The sequence below is a fragment of the Hippopotamus amphibius genome, chromosome 5 (genome assembly GCF_030028045.1).
Source record: "Hippopotamus amphibius kiboko isolate mHipAmp2 chromosome 5, mHipAmp2.hap2, whole genome shotgun sequence".
Taxonomy (NCBI): domain Eukaryota; kingdom Metazoa; phylum Chordata; class Mammalia; order Artiodactyla; family Hippopotamidae; genus Hippopotamus; species Hippopotamus amphibius.
The window spans coordinates 61,486,935-61,503,968 of record NC_080190.1 but is presented as its reverse complement, the minus strand read 5'-3'; the positions used below and the strand labels follow the sequence as shown (position 1 = coordinate 61,503,968).

Below are 17,034 nucleotides of genomic sequence, written 5' to 3'. Positions count from 1 at the left end.
ACTATCTACTAATTGATGATATCTTTTATTAGCTATTCATATTGTTTACCTTTGTGTTTGTATACGTGTATGTTCAGCTTCCCAATTAGATTTTAAGCTCCTGTAGGGCTGAGCCAGATGCCTTCTTTTTATTCCCAACACAGACTAGCTGAGGGCTGAGTAAAAAAAAGGCACGAATGAACCCCCCCCCTTTTTTTTTCTTCTTTTTTAGCCATGCAAGGCATGCAGGATCTTAGTTCCCTGACCAGGGATTGAACCTGTGCAGTGGAAGCATGGAGTCTTAACCACTGGACCACCAGGGAAGTCCCACTAATGAATATTTATTAAAATGGGGAATAAAATGTCCAATGCTTGTATAGTCCTTTCACAACCATGATTCCCCTTAATCATCACAACAATCCTATAAGGCATGCAATGTTATTCCCATTTTACAGATGAGGAAACTGAGGTTCATAGAGAGGAAGTCACTTGAGTTCCAAAGGTCAGAGCTCTTTCCTACCTCTCAATGGCCTCCTTCAGCTTTCAGAAATTCTGGCAATACCTCCCTCTTATGCTCTGATGCCCAAAGACATCTCTGCTAGCCCAGGTCAGCATCCCTGCCAGCTTTCTTTCCATGTGCCCATGGAGAGAGCCATTTGAGATATTTCATTAAATGAAAAAAGCTGGTTTATGAAAGAGCAGGGGCATGGACACACCCACGGTTAATACATGTCACCTAGAAAGCAGGCTGTAAGGTGTTTATGTCATCAACCGCTGCTCATCTTAGGCGATGGGGTCGTGAGTGACTTTAGCTTTGTGAGTGACTTTAGCTTTCTTCTTGTTTACCTGTAGTTTCTACCGCAAATACTTACCACCTTTATAAATCGAGATAAAAAAATACACGTTTTGTTTGTTTAACGGAGATGACGCAGCAGCGCTGTTAGAATTCTCTTTCGTCTCTTGCCCCTCCCAGTTTCCTTTTTCTAAAACATACTCCCAATGGAAAGCAGCCTCTTTCCTCTCCTTCCTTCCTCCAGGCACTGAGCCAGGTGGGCAGAGGCCCATCCCTGGCACTTATTAGTCACAGGTTTGAAGTGCATGGGAGGGTTGGGGAGGGAGGAGTGATTGGTGTGGGGTGGGAATTTGGGGATTCTTTTATCCCCTGCATCTCAAAGGCTGACAGGCTCTTGAGGGGAGGAAATGACTGGTAATTAGTGAACCTTCTCCGCGCACACTAAAGACACACTTCACAGTCTGCGTGACCTCTGCAGCCCGGTGAGGCTTTGTTATGTAGATGCTCTTAATTGGGTGAGTCACTTACTGCAAACAGCTTTGGGAGAGAGCACCGTGGGCTGTTTCAGGGAGGCTTCCTATCAGGGGTTCTAACTCAGGAATCGGGGCGCTGGCAGCAGTGGCCTCTAAGTAACTCCACCCCCACTGGTAGAAGTGGTCCCCACGTCTGAGAGTCAGCACGATGAGCTTTTAGGGGGAACGTTAAGCGTTGGCTTTTGTCGTCCTCCTCTCTCTGTTCCTCTCTCCTTCCCAGTTTATAGATCGCCTATTCTGGGCTAGGCTGGGAATATTTTGACATATAAACTAGGTTCCCTACGTTCAAGGAACTGATCACCTAGTTGGGAAGATAGGGACAGAAATAAAGGTACATAACACCACCAAATAGCAGGCATCAATGCCAGGCACGCGGGAGAGGCTTTACCATGATGTTTCAGACCCCGGAGCAGAGAGCTGGCGCATGGGAGAAAGCTTGCCAGCAAGGTGAGCTGCACTTGGAAGGGGTTTGGGAAAAGGGACTCCCCAGGGCGAGGCGACTTTATGGACAAAGGCATCACCAGGTCACTGTCACACCTGAAGTCCTGGCTTGGCTCAGAGGTACAGAGTGCAGTGGGGGATGATTCCCCAGGTCCTCAATGTGCTGCTTTTATGTCACTCTCACGTGCTGCTGTTGATCCTAGGGTGTCCCACCTGCTGCTTCCCTCAGAGGAGCATGCAGTGCCTGTAGACTTAAATGCGTCCAGTGCCCCTGCCCCTCCCAATCAGGTATCTCGGTGAATGGCACCATCCTGGCTCCCTCATCCTCGCCTCCTGGACAGACGTCAAGTCCTGGCAACTGGGCTGCAGTCTCTCTGCAGTCTGTCCCTTCAGGCCCTCACCACCCTTCATGGTGGGGGTGCACTTTCAGAGCCTGTGAGGACATTTTTCTGTCCCTGCTCTCCCACTCCTAATCCATTCTCCCCACAACTGTGAGACTGATTGCCCTCTACCACAAATGTGACTGCTTTACTCCCAGTGTGCTCACTGTGAGGCCTGTGTAGCTCTTCATGATCTGGCTCTTGCTTTCCTCCTGTGCTCTCTCCCCATCTACAAGGTCACCAGTTACCTCCCTGTTGTCAAATCCAGTGGTGAATTCTCTGTCCTCAGTGTACTTGACCTTATGTAGCACTGGACAAGTTAATCACGGCTTCTGTCTTTTATTCCAACATTTGATTTATAAAAAATTTCAAACTTATGAAAAAATTTAAAGAACAGATAACGAAAGCCAAATTCCCTTTACTTAGACTCTTCAGCTCTTAACATGTTACCATGTAACATGTACCCCCACCTCTCTCTCTCTCACACACAAACACACACACACTCTTCCCCCCACCCCCGAACCATCTGCAAGCTGTAGACATCTTGATGTTTATCTTAATTTCTTCAGCTTGCATCTCCTAAGGAAAGAACATTGTCTTATGAAACCGCAATACAATTAGAACACCTGAGAAAAGTAATGTTAATTTAATATCATTAGTAATATCATCAAACGGTTCCAATTTAAACATTGCCAATTGTCCCTAAAATATCTTCTTAGCTTTTTCCCTCAATTTCAGTAGCCAATAAAGGATCATACATTGCACTTGTCATGTCTCTTTAGTCCATGTTAATCTGAAACATTCCTCCCTACCCCCCTTTTCCCCTGATGATATGACATTTTGGACAGTCTAGTCCCATTGTCTCTCTCTCTGTCTATTGAGGTATACTTGACTTACCATATTATATAAGTACAACGCAGTGATTCACAAATTTAAAGATTATATTCTATTTTTAGTTATTATAAAATATTGTCTGTATTCCCTGTGCTGTACAGTATACCCTGTAGCTTATTTGTTTTATACATAGTAGTTTGTTCCTCTTAATTCCTGGCCTTGATCTTGCCCCTCCCTGCTTCCCTTTCCCCACTGGTAACCACTAGTTTGTTCTTTTATATCTGTGAGTCTGTTTCTTTTTTTTTTATATTCACTAGTTTGTTTTATTTTTTAGATTCTGTATATAAGTGATAACATACAATATTTGTCTTTCTCTGTCTGATTTATTTCACAAAGCATAATACCCTCCAAGTTAGAACTGTTGTCTTGAAGAATGTTCCACGTTTGGGATTTGCCTGTTTGCTCGTAAGTAGATTCTGGTCAAACATTTTGGCAAGAATAACATGGGGGTGCTGTATACTTCCTATTGTATCACATCAGAGGTCCATATTGTCAGGTTGTCTCACCCTTGGAGATGCTAAGTTTGAGCTCTCTGGTAGGTCGTGACTGCCAGATCTCTTCACTGTAAAGGTACACTTTCCCCTTTGTAATTTATAGGCAATCTGTGGGATGATACTTGGAGACCACGTGAATTTCCTGTTCACCCAATGCTTTCAGCATCCCCTGATGATCCTTGGCTGAATTGGTCATTATGCTGGAACTCCATCTCTTTGGTCACTTCCTTTCCTTAGCTTCTAGGGCCTGACTTGCTTTTGGTTCTTCCTTACCTCTCCAGCTGCTCGTTCTCAGTCTCTCTGTGGTTTCTCCCCCTCTCCTTGACCTCTAACTGTTAGTGCTCTAGGGTCCAATCTTCAGATCTTTTTCATCCTCTCCTGTGGCTTTAATGCCATCTAAAAGCTGAGGACTTTGAAATTTCTAACTCTGGTACAGATCTTTTTCCTTACTTTCATATGATCAACTTCCTCCTTGACATTTCCGCTTGTATGTCTCAAAGTCATATCAGACTTCTCAGGTTAAGTGATCCCCTGATTCCCCCCTTCCCCTAATCTGCTCATCCATTTCAGTGTGACAGCTCCATCCTTCTAGTTGCTCAGGTCAAAATCTTGGAGTTGTCCTTGATTCCTGTGTTTCTCATCCTCTCCATGTCAAATCCATCAGGAAACTCTGTCGATACCATCTTCAAGATATATCCAGGCGCTGTTCCCTGTCTCTAGGATTCCTGCTATAGCCCGCTGTTTGGTCTCCCTGCTTCTGTCCTTCCCTGTCCCTGGTCTATTACAAATACAACAGCCGGAACAATACTTACAAAATGTGGGTCCTCTGCTCAAGCCTCTCCATCTCATTTGGAGTACAAGCCCAAGTCCTAACTTGAGTCTATCAGGTGCTAGGTCATCTGCCTCCCATCCCTGCCCTGCATCCTGCCCCGTGATTTCATTTACTACTGTTCTCCCCCTTGCTCACTCCACCCCAGCCACTCTGACATCTTTGCTGTTTCCCAAACCTGCCAAGCAACCTCCTGCCTCAGGGCCTTTGCACTTGCTGTTCTGGCTGCCTGGAACATTTTTTCTGTAGATGTGTACCTGGTTCTCCCTTAATTCCCACAGGTCTTGGCCTAAATATCAGTTTCTTAGTGGGGCCTTTTGATCCCCCTGTCCACCCCTGGCACTTTTTATCTGCCTTCTCTGCTCTATTGTTCTCTCACTTAGCACCAACTGACATACTCTGTATTTATTTGTTTATTAAACTCCACAAGGGTATAAACTTTGTTTTCTTTACTGCTCTGACCCCAGATTAGTGTCAAGCATACAGCCAACACTCAATAAATATTTTTGAATAAATGAATTGAATGAACAGATTTCTGGTACCTCAGGATAAGCTTTAAACCCTCTGGGTTCCAGGTACCAACAATCTAAAGTGTCTGCATTCTCTACTGGCCAGTAGTAGCTATTGTAGTAGATGGGCAATCAGGATGTGTCTCAGATTGGGGTTCAGGGCTCAGGTCGTAGCCATGAGATGGGATCCATGGATCTAGCACTGGCATGCGTCTCTTGTGTATGCACCTACATGTGTGTTTGTGTGCTTTTGTGTGTCTGTGAGAGTCTGTGCCAGTGTGGTCATGTATCAAGGTTAGTGATCCTTCTGTGTTTTCTTCTGCAAGAAAACTGCAGATGCTTTATAGGGCTGTAGAACTTCTGTGTGCCTGTGAATGTCTCTGCTTCCAGCTGCAGCATCTGGAGGCCTCAGCCCACCTGTGCTCTGGAGCTGAGGAGCCATCTGAAGCCTGGTGCAGCTGTCCTGGGATACTCATCTTTCTGGTGGAGGTGACACTCTACCCTTGGAAGCTCTTGAGTTCAAGTTCACCACTCAAGCACAAGCAAAGTAATAACACGACAACACAAGACTAAGAGAATACTCATAGCTTTTGCATTTGCTGTTGCCTTTGCCTGGAAAACCCTTCTCCCCAGTCTTCTCATGGCTGATTCCACCTTATTATTCAGACTTCAGCTCAAATATTGCTCCCCTTAGAGAAATCTCCCCAGAACACCCCACCGCTATTTGAAGCTGTGCAGTTTGTGCATCACAGAAGCATTGTGAGTGGGGCTGAGGCCTGGCCCATGCTCTGCTCATCCAGGATTTCGCAGGAGAAAGCCTCTGAAGTTCTAGCAGAAACCTTGGGTGTTGTATCTAAATTAGCATCCTAGCCCCCACTCTTTCTCACATTGTCTGCTTTTGTCTCTACAGCAGGTGTCACTGCTATCTGAAATTATATATTTCACATTCTTGAAATTATATTATTTATCTCTCCTTCTTACCTGTGTGATATTATTTATCTGCTTCCCACCAGAATGTAAACCTTATTGGAGTAAGGACCATGTCAGTCTTGGTCCTTATTCTACCCCAGTGCTGACACATAGTAGGTGCTTACTAAATATTTACTAGTGATTACATTCACTCTCCTTATTTGGGGGAGCTGTACATACTTACTTGTATTTTTATTTTACTAATAAATAGCTCCTTAGATCAGTTAGTTTACATTTAAGGAAACTGAGGATGTCAGGAGTGAAAGATTCTCCACGGGCACCCAGCTGGTTAGTAGCAAAGATAGGTCTTGAACCTAGGACGCCTAGGCCAGGGCAATGGCCACTGTAAGGCTTGACCAGCCCTTCATCTGACCCTCGGCCTCGGGCACGGGTGGTGTCAGGTGCAGTTGACACCTGTTTTGCCCCTGACTCAGAGCTGCAGAGAGAGAGCTGGGGCTCCTTTTGATGAAGTGGGATGAGACGGGAAGTAATATTGGTAAATCACTCCAGAGCCCTTGTGTACACATTATTATTATTGCCCCCATATATTCTAAAATAATCCCTGTAAATAATTATAAAAATAAATCTCAGTGACAAGTTTTTTCTTTTCTTTTCTTTCCAGGAACACATTTATTCACCCCAGTCTCTTCAGGGGTAGGCCACATTGGAGCACTGGGTACTGAATACAATTTGCAAATAGGCAATATAAGTAGAGAGAAAATTAATATGTGTTCCTCAGCGCTCAAAAAGGAGAGGAAGAACATTCATAGCCATTTCCTTGCTGATATAACTTTGAAAATGTTATTTCTGATCCATCAGCCTGGAGCTCCCTATGAGGAAAATGGTTACAATGTGACAAGAAGCGATTACATGTGAAATGGCATCTTTCTGGCGCTCCTCCCATCTTCATCCTGTTCTTCCTGGGACATAGGAGGAATCCTGTTTTGTTCAGAAGATCACAGCTCTGGCCTGGGGTCAGCTGCTCATTAGCTGGGTGACCTTGGGCAATTCCCTTGCACTGTCTAGACCTCGGTTTCCATATCAGTAGCTGGAGTGGATGATTTCTAAAGCAGTGAGTTTGGTTGATCACAAATCTTAATTACTTGAAGGTACTTGAGAAAAATAGAGATGCTAGGGCACTACCTATTGAGTCAGAATCTCATTTTCTGAGTTCTATATACTTTTTTTAATGACGCGCCTCAAGTCTCATAATTCTTTTTTAAAATTTTTATTGGGGTATAATTGATTTACAATGTCGTGTTAATTTCAGGTGTACAACAAAGTGAATCTGTTATACAAATATATATATCCACTCTTTTTTAGATTCTTTTCCCATATAGGCCATTACAGAGTATTGAGTAGAGTTCCCTGTGCTATATGGTAGGTCCTTATTAGTTATCTATTTTATATGTAGTAGTGTGTATATGTCAATCCCAATCTCCCATTTAATCCTTTCTTTCCCCCAGTAACCACCATACGTTTGTTTTCAATATCTGTAGCTGTTTCTGTTTTGTAAATAAGTTCATTTGTACCTTTTTTTTTTTTTTTAGATTCCACATATAAGCGATATCATATATTTGTCTTCCTCTGGTGAGTTCCGTGTATTTTAATTGAGGTTGGGGGAGGTTTCTCAACCTCTAAGCGGCAGAAACTTTCCGAGCCAAGCTGGGATTCTGAAAGGGTAATTGGGGCTTAGACACTGCTCTCTTCTTTCCCAGTGGACAGCAGAAAGTTGAAAAGGTTCTTCTGGTCAAGGATCCCTTTCCCTCTCAAAAGTTCACTATGAGCCCCTCTCCCAAGTCAGAGATGACTTCTCTCCTGAGTGCAGCTAAGTATCTAGCAAGTTCCAGGCAAACTGGGGAATATGATCTGTTTCTCACTGCTGTTTTCAGGATTTGTGAAAATTATGCTAAGAAATTAACAGATAGCAGTTTCATTTGTAAGTTCTTTTTTTCTCCCACCTTTTCCATGCACATCTCCTCCTCTCTTGTTTTTAATTACAAAAGTAGTGTTTGCATGTTGCAAAAATCACAGAAGAAAAGCAGAAGCCCCTTTCCCGCTCACCATCCTCAAACCTGCTCCCTTCCCCACTCCTTGCTAACGGGTGCATTTTAGTAGAGAGACAACAGAACCTTTTAAGATCTAAAGAGAAGGGAAGTCTGAGGCACTGAGAATTAATAATAGCAATAATAATTATGATAATAGTAAATAATAACAATAAACTAACATCTGTGCAATGAATACTCAGGCCAGACATTATGATTGCATTTAATATACATTAAAGAAATTTAATTCTTCGGATTGGGAGAGCGGAGAGGTGTTTTGGAGTATAGATCATCCAAAATCCCCTCACGTGTGTGCACAAACTGCAGAGAGGGCCCTGGAAACCTTCCCTCTTTCCTGCACTTCCCAAACTCCTTCTTTTAGGCTGAAAGGAGGCTGCTTCAGCAACAAAGAGCATTTTGTATGCAGACATACAGCTTTTCTTTCTTTTTTTTTAATTGAAATCTGAATGTGGTGAGTCTGAACTAGGGGCTGGGGCGTGATTAATTACAGCAACCATCTTAACCTGTTCAGAAACTGGACCTGAAAGAAACGAGGCCAGGCTGAACAGAAATTCCACTAAGGATAGGGAGGAATGCTAATGAAACTTTGTTAACTGGCCCTGTCTTTCTTTCAGCTGCTGGCTCATGGAATTGGAAGATTTAAGGAACCAGTTCCTGTTTCGCTGGTTCTGGCCGACCCCAGAATCAACTCCCTTGAGTGGAAATAAACAGGATCTTCCTTTTTGTCCCCAGGAATGTGATGGAGGAAGGACTCTAGGGGAAAAGGCCTCTTCTGCCAAAGAATAATAATAATAACAAAGATGACAGTGGGAATAAAATATTGCCCTCTTCATCAAGGGCGATAAGGAAGTGTCCAGTTATATGTGTTGAGCCTTCTTGCTCTCCACGTATGCATGTTAGAACTCCAGAATTCAGCCCAGATTTGATTTGAACTTTCTGTTCTGTGATCCTCTTTAGTGTACTATACAAATTGGGCCACATGTCTCAATCTGCGTTTCAGAAAACAGGATTACAATTACAGCACTTCATGTCGACACTACCATAAATGTCTGAGCATGAACCTCTCCTGAAGGGTATGTCTTGGCCATGTGTACCCCCAGTGCCTGGCACAGTGCCTGGTCCTTGGAAGCTGGGGCAGAGGGGCTACAGTATAAACAGGGTGAGGCAGGGGGTGTCTGCAGCTCCCTCTCTGTTGGCCGAGGAATGGGGTGTGGGGACTGAGGAAGAACCCAGATGACTGCATAAACCTTTCCTTTCCCTCCATGCTCCTGGGGCAGGGGCAGGAAGAGCTGTGTTCAGGGAGCAGGCCCAAGACTCATCCCCTCTGTTGACTTTTGTAAACTCCTTGCATTATGAAGGAATCATTTGCCCACTTCTGGGCCAGCTGTATCTCAGAGTTTGTTCTGTCCTTTCCCAAGGGGAGGACCATGTTACCTGAAGAATCTTTTGCTATTGCTATTTCTATTAAATTTTCCTTTTTGCTCAAGAAAGTGATGAGGTAGAAGAATGTCCTTGCTCTGCTCTTCCAATCTTCCTTGGTTCAGAGATACAGATTCTTTTTCTCTTTCTCCTCTCCCTCTCTCTCCCCACCTTCTCCTTGTTCCTGTGTTTTGAAGACTAAATTCCCAAAGCTGAGGGGAGTCAGGAGAGGTGAATCCAGTCTGTTTCTAGAGGAGCTCCCCACTACTACAATCAGTAAAAAAAAAATTCCTTTACTCTGCTCAAGAACTTTCAATAGCTCCCTATTGTCATCAATTTACCTACATTTCTAACATTAAAGCCCACTTTAATCTGAGCTATCCAGACCTTTATTCTTGTGATTTCCCCTGCAGTCAACTGGCCTTTCCCATGTGTTCACCTAGTGGAGACAAGAGCTGTTGGGGAGGCATTCTAGGCAACACCAACAACTAAAAGGCAAACAGAGGATGCGAGAAATAGGAAAGGAGGCAGGAGAGGTAAAGGTTGATGGGATTTTAAAAGGTCTTGAGGGACGTTAGCATGATGATTTTGGGCTCACGATTTGGGGCTGTATTATTAGATTGGGTGGAGGCCATTGAAAGATTTCAGGTAGGGTCAAATCAGGCTTTTAGAATGATCACGCTGGGGCTATGTAGAGAAGGGAACAGCAGTGAGGGGATTTGGAGAGGTGGCGAAGATCTCTGCTTACTTTGGTGTCACCGGTGGATAGGTGGACAGCACCTTCTGTGCTTAGAAGACACAACAGTGTATGGAGGCAGGGGCATGGATGAGATGACCTCAAGCACCCTCCTCCTGGTGGGGGGAAGTGGTGGGTTTCCAGTTTCATCTCTGAGTAGGTTTCAGTTTATTTCCACGTGTTCTCTCCTTCCGATCAAAGCCCTTCTAGGAAGGCCAAGGGGAACGCTCCCTGGGGAGGGCAGAGTATCACTTCCTCCTTTTCAGGCAGGAAAGGCAGACAAAAGTGAACAATGGACCAGAGAGGGTGCATCCACAGAGAAGGAGGGAGGAGCCTGAGGAGCTGCCCTGGAGCAGGAGGCCTTGGAAGAGTCCCTTTGATCCCCCTTATCTCTGGAGGGCAAGCTTTCTTTTTTGGCCTGTGGGGCCTTTTGTTGCAGCATTTCCTGGAAACCCCCAAAGTAAACACAGCCAAGTCTGTGTTCTTACAGCTCCACTTTGCTGTGTCCGCTCTTCCAGCAGAGAGAAGGGCAGGCAGGTCAACCCTCAGAGGTCAGCCCTGCTCATCAGAATGCTGACAATAAAGGCTCACGTTACAGTGTGTTGGCACCAGGCCTGAGAGGTAACAGTGAGGGCCACAGAATGCGAACCACCATCACAATCAGCTGCCCAACCAGGGCCTTCCAAGGGCTGTTGAGACACACGGAGCAATGAATGGGAACAACGAAAGGGCCTGTGAACGCCCTCTTTGATGGAGGTGGGAAGCTAGAATCCTCAGTAGGTCTACTGAGTTAAGGTACTTGCAAGGCCTGTGAGATCTGGAGTCTGGCATGTCAGGAATCAGTTTTCCCTTCTCTGTTTGAATGGTGCCTATACATATCCATTGGTATGAAGGGAGCAGGGTGGAAAGGCTGGTTGAGGCTGGGCTGGCTCTCAGTTGCAGCAGGGGATGGGTGATAATATGAAATTGAACTAGTATCTGGTAACAGCTTTGTGCATCTTGGTGATGAAGGTATGAAGGAAAAATAGGCATGGAGAAAATTAGGGTCCTCTCAGCTGTGGACAGGCATGAGCTTCCATGGACAGGCATGAGCTTCCATGTACCCGCCCACTGTGCCTCATTTCACCCTCGCAGGAGGCAGCAGTGACCACCCCTCACTTCCAGATGAAGGGAAAGTGTGTGTAGGAAGCTGACCCCATGGATGACTTCCAGCCTCACATTTAACATTCCCCTGTGAGAAGAGAAAATAAAGGACGCCTGAAATTTGGGGACATCATTCTGCTCTTCTTCCCAGGGCGTATGCCTGTCAGGTGGGGTGCTGCTAGCTGAGACAGTGCTTTATTTATAGAAAAATTCGATTCCCTCCTGCTCCCGTGCAAATGGAAACTCCACTCCATCAGATGTCCTTTCAATCTCAACTACTCCCCGCCTGTCAAAGTTGGGGAGAGGAGTTCCCATCAAGACGCCCCTCCTCCCTGCAGTTGAGGACAGTTATGTAATCCGGATTGTGACACAGAGGAAAGTCTTGGCTCTCCGCGCGCCGGGCTAACGGCTCACAGTGGGGAGCCCGTGATGGGAGACCTCCCTGCTCCCCCACCTGCCGGGGCGCCCCCACCGAGGCGGCAGGGCTCTAGGCATGAGACGGGGGGGCGCTATTCCTGTTGCCCTGAGCGCTCCTGAGGGATAGGGTCCTGGGGCGCCCGGGGGCGGGGCACGGGGAGGCCCGGCGGTCCCGCCAGGGAGTCGGGCGCGGGCGCTGCGGGCACCTGTTGCGGTGCGCGGGGCGGTGAACGAGGCTCACCTGCGCGAGGCCCTGCCCAGGGCGGGCGGCGGGCGCACAGCTGAGCCGAGGTTCCGACGCCCGGCCCGCGTCTCGGGCTTCCGCCGGGTCAGCTGACCGCCCAGTGCGGAACTAAGCGCCGGCCGAGCTCCCCGCCGCCGCCGCGCTCCTGCTCCGCGCTCCGCACTCTGTCCCGCGCGCCCGCCCCGTCGCCATGGCCGGGCTTGTGGTCAATGGAACGCAAGTAAGTCCGCCGGGGCCACCTCGCCCCCGCCTGGGCACAGTCGGTCCGGGGAGGGAGCCCCGCGGCGAGCGGCGTCCCGAGGTTCGACGGGGCTCCCTGCCCCACCGCAGGGGGCTGCGTCTGCAGGCGAGGAGTGGGTCTGTGCCCAGGCCTGCCCGAGTTTGGTGAGCACAGACCCGGTTTTGCGCGTGGCACACCCCTGGGTGGGAGGAGAGGGGAAGGCCCCTCGGTGGCCCGGGTCCCCTCCTGCCCCAGCGCTCACTGACCAGGGTCAGCCGGCGGACCGCTCCATCAGGCGAGCGTGGGCAGTACCCGCAGCCCACGGTACTTTTCCGAGCCCACAAAAAGTTTTAGTTTCTTTCATAACCAGAAATAAAGAAGCTTGGTTGAAGTAACGTTTTAATATATTTGTCTTTACACCAATGCAGTTGTAAAATAAAAATTGTAGTTTTAGGTTTTTTTTTTTTTTTTTTTTTTTTTTTTTTTCCTTCCCCACAGAGGAGGGAATCTGTGAAAGACAGTGAAAATCATGATGCATCCCTGCAGGCACTGGGATGGGGGCTCCCCTGTATTCTTGCTCTGGGTCCTAACCATAGGCCCCTTATCAGGGTGGGTAGAAGGCTATAGTTCTCCAGTTTTATTTCAGCACCTGATTTCTTTAACAGGTGTCCGTGGGGTATGGCAACACTCCAGTTTCAACCCAGGGTGATAGACACCCAGCTTTACTTGCTGTCAGCCCTGTAGTGAAGCCTTAGGTGTTTTTTGTCATTGCTGGAGGGATGGACTCAGCCACTCTGGGACCAGGTGCCTTTGACTTGCTAGAGAAGCCAGGTGTCCCTTTTAAACTGTGATTAAGCCAGCCCTCCTCCTTCCCACCTTTCCCTGCACACCCTAGAGAAATGGTTCTGAGGTTTTTGAAGCTCTCCACTTGGATTGCCTAAGGCAGGTAGTGTCAGGCACAATTAGACTTTGAGGTTCCTTTGGGCTAAGGGAGTGTTTCCCCCTTTTCAAGAGTTCCGAAGTGAGCAGGCCCAGGGAGGTACCAGCCAGGGAAAGAGGTTAAAATGATGCGTCTTATTTAGCTGGCAGGGAAAAGGGGCTTTCTGGGAGTTAACAAGATTGCTGAGGGAAGGGCAGGAGGAGACGGCCTCTGCCCAAGCAGGGTCCCCGACCCCTCAGAACCTAGGTCTCCGCATTTAAGACCCAGGATTCTCTGAGTGTAGCTGCTTCCAGCTTCATGGAAGACTTGACAGTGGGGCTGCCCTCCTCCTGTGCCTCCCTTTCCCTTTCTCTTGCCCTTGCCCTGTTTCCCAAACTTGATTTTATTTCTTGCACCCCTTGATTTTTAACTCATCCCAAAGAGCCCAAGGGCATTCATGACCTGTGGGTGAGGCATTTTGGGCCCTTGGGGACTGTTCTGAACAAATGGAGCTGCCAGGGGAGGAGCTGAGCAGGCAGGCTGAGGAAAGTGCCCTGGAGTCATTAGTGCCTCATATTCTAAACCTCCTGGGTCAGTGAGTCTGAGTGGTGGCCCTGGGGTTAGGGTCCTTTTAGCACTCTGTCTCTTGCAGCCCTTATAAGATGTGGCACCTTGAATGTGTATCACATGGTACTTCTCAAACTTGGGATCCTTCTAAGTGGGGGAAAAAAACCCCGGCTTCCCACAGTATTATTGTTTTTATTACAACATTGCTTAAGTATACAAACATAAAACCAGATAAAGCTTTTTAAAGTTCATATTTAGAGACTTATAAACTGCCAAATAAAGGGATGACTTAAGTGTAAAGACGAAAACCGTAACACCCATAAAATTAAAATAAACAATTTAATGAGATGGATAATGTTTTGCTGAAACTCGGTCACTGCTTTTAATGCGGGCCGTCGCCCTGGCTTTGAGGAGTTGCACAGACCTGTAACACCACACACTTGGGGATGCTGCGGTCCTCCCTCCACTTTTCTCTGTAAGATCTTTCAACATAGGTCTGACTCCATTTGGCCTTCATTTGGCTTGAATGCATCATTTTTATTCAGCACGAAGGCCTTAATCTTCCTTTTCCACCTAGCTTAGGACAATTAAAGTCGTGGCATTAACACAACTGCAGGCATACATGCAAACTTGAAATTTGGGCACTGAAATCTCATATCCGAGAGATACTGGAATAAGAACCCCCTGCCACAGGGATATTGATCTGATTTAATAACTACCCAGTGGCCACTAGGTGCCAAGGGCAGGGCTGTGTGCTTTAAATATGTTAATTTATCTCATTCCTGAAATGTACCTTAAAATGAGGATAAGATGTGACTCATGGGGCTGTTTAATGAGTATTGACTGGTTAAGAGCCAGGTGGTAGGCTTTTAATAAATGTTAGTTGTTACATTATTCTTAACACCTTTGGAGGTGGTTACTGTTTAACTAGTTTATAGAAGAGGAAACAGACTCTGTAAGATTGTGACCCATCCAAGATAACACAGCTAGTAAGTTGCAGCGCAGGGACCCAAACTCATGCCCAGAGCTGTTTCCACTCTCACAGAGCTTCCAGTGCTGCAGACTTAAAATTGAGGATCCCTCACCCTTGGGGGGGGGGAGAGGGAGGCAGGCATCCTAAAATAACCTCCTCTCAGTCTGACTACTGACCCCCCCCCCCCCAATCCTCCCGGAAAAGTCCAGAAGCCAGACTGTCCCAACTGCAAAGAGAATCTCTCAATGTTCTGCAGTTGGGTAATTTTCTGAGTGTGTGTACATGTGGAGATCCTGCCAAGACATTCTTGTTCTTCTCTCTGGTGTTCCTCTCTGTAGGGGTCTTGAATTTGATATGCTTTCATTTCCCTGATAATAGTGTGCTTTTCTGTCATAATTACACACAGCGTAGACGTCTTGGGGGTACATATTACATGAGGTAGGCAAACTAAATGTACGAAACTTTGTTCTTCAGTCCACTCAAAATCAAGATAATTGACTAAATGCAATGATTCTCATTTTGGAGGGGCTCTTGCTTCTGTGTCATTTAAAATCTGTTAAGCTCTACATCCCTTTCTTGTTTGGTGAAGATGCAAACTATTTTTGGTCTGGCTCTTTTGGCTTTCTGTTTTATGTTAAGAGGTCCTGTGCTCCAAGAAGTTTCCTGACATCCTGAGAGGTAATATCTTCTGCTTAGGAGCACTTCTTAAATAAGTCTCTCCTCTTATTATGAGTGTTGGTTGCAGTGCCTGGCAGTGACTGCTTGCTGCTTTTAAGCCTTTTCCAGCCAATTTGAACCCTTCAGCATGGTTGACTTAACTCACATCTCTAAAAGCTTCCAGTTTACCATGAGGGTGGTCCAAGCATGCAGGTGGCTTATCAAGTTGATTTTCTTAATAAATTTTTGGAGACTTGGTCTTCACCTCTGTGGAATAGGAGCAAGTTGTACTTTGTTTAGTTCTCCTGGGATGCTGTGCTGCTAAGACCGTGGAATAAAAGAAGCTAATGGAAGTCTCATCAGACACGTTGTGAATAATCCGAATGCTTCGTGCTGTTAAGTCTCTTTGGTGTTTGCTCCAAAGTGGAATCCTACAAAAGAAAAAAGGGAGCAAATAACCCTCTTTCCCCAGGCTCTGACACCTTCTGGGGCCTTTGACATGGTATCATGAGGTAGTTCTAGACCTTTCAGCTAGGAAGGCTCATTTTGAAGCCAAAACATGGTGATAGATGCACCACTGGCATTTGTTGATCAAGAAAATCCACATCCACATGTGGATATTTAAGAATTCCATGGTCTTCCATGTTGGAAGTCCTTATTCCTAGTGCAGCATATGGTCCAGGCTCTATTGTTAAGAAGATGTATTATACTGGGCAGGCCTGTGGAGTCTTAGTATAAAACATGAGGGGTTTGGACTGAGTCCCTACTAAATTTAGTCTTTGATGAGCCTATGAGGAAAGAGCTCAGTTTCTACATCGAAAGCTCAGCCTTTCTGCTGCATATATAACTGAGGTCTTGAATGATTTTGATATATACAAGATGGAGGTACATTTTGGGTGAAAGGGATGGGTTTTCAGGTGAGCACCGTGGGCCTGGGGATCAATGTAAACATATGGTACAGAAGAGGCTGCTGATGGCGTGGACAGTTGAGTGATTGAAATCCCTAGAGTCTCCAGTCCCTCCTTGGTCTATAACGTTTCCATCTCTGCTTAGAAGCAGAACTTAATGTATTACACAAGGAGTTCTGAAGAAAGATGGGTCTCATGTAGAAAGGGGAGAGATTACCATATTGAACTTTAGTTTTTAGCCTGCATCTTCCTGAGTCAAAATTATTTTATTGGAGTCAGTTATTTTTCTGTCCCTTCTCCCCAGTTTGTCTGCTCCAGGAATGAAGTTACTGAAGGAGCGTGAATACAGGATATTGTGTTGTCAGCAATTGGTCCCCACAGCATAGGAGAGGATTGAGAGATGACTTGAAAAATTGAGGGTGCAAGGGTGCAGCATGGTTTGTATTAGGTTGAACCATATGAAAGTGCTGTTGTGTAGTTCTACAATGATTGAAATATTAGTACAGTTTAACCTGATACCTGAGGATGCAAGATGGCCACCTTATTCTTGTTCGCAATTAGGAATCATAAACCTCTGGGACATCTCTCTCTCATTTGAAGACATCCTCGGCTGTATGGATAGAAGAATGAGGTTTTGCGGGGGGTGGGGGTGGGGTCCTTTAGTGGGAAAGCATCATGTATTGTGACTCACTGGCCAACTGATCACTCGTTTGTCTTACTGGTTTTGGAAATAGTTGCCAGTCCTGCCCACAGTATGCTGTCTGTAAAAATGAGTTTCAAAAACTCAGTGCTTGGAGCAGTGAGAAAGCCCTCTGACCTTGTCATAGTCACAAGTTTTGGCATCAAATTTCAGTTCAGCCTTGTAATATTTGGGCACACACTAGGTAAATAATAATAATAATAACAATAAAATAAATGAAAGAATGCCTCAGGGAACAGCTCTG

At 46.1% G+C, this 17,034-nt stretch overlaps 1 protein-coding gene and 1 long non-coding RNA gene across 2 annotated transcripts in view; both read left to right on the top strand.

Moving 5' to 3' along the window:
• The first annotated feature begins 1,195 nt into the window (after positions 1–1,195).
• LOC130853706 (uncharacterized) lies at positions 1,196–9,665 on the top strand. The gene is made up of 4 exons (XR_009053859.1): positions 1,196–1,254; positions 5,243–5,399; positions 7,372–7,411; positions 8,502–9,665. It is a non-coding gene; the product is annotated as an uncharacterized LOC130853706 (long non-coding RNA).
• A 1,899-nt stretch (positions 9,666–11,564) lies between these two features.
• The window catches only part of LRMDA (leucine rich melanocyte differentiation associated), a 1,013,857-nt gene continuing 1,008,387 nt past the window's right edge, over positions 11,565–17,034 (top strand). The window contains exon 1 of the mRNA XM_057734349.1: positions 11,565–12,066. Within this exon, the coding sequence (XP_057590332.1) occupies positions 12,037–12,066 (30 nt within the window). The 5' untranslated portion in view covers positions 11,565–12,036. The remainder of the gene's footprint in view (positions 12,067–17,034) is intronic.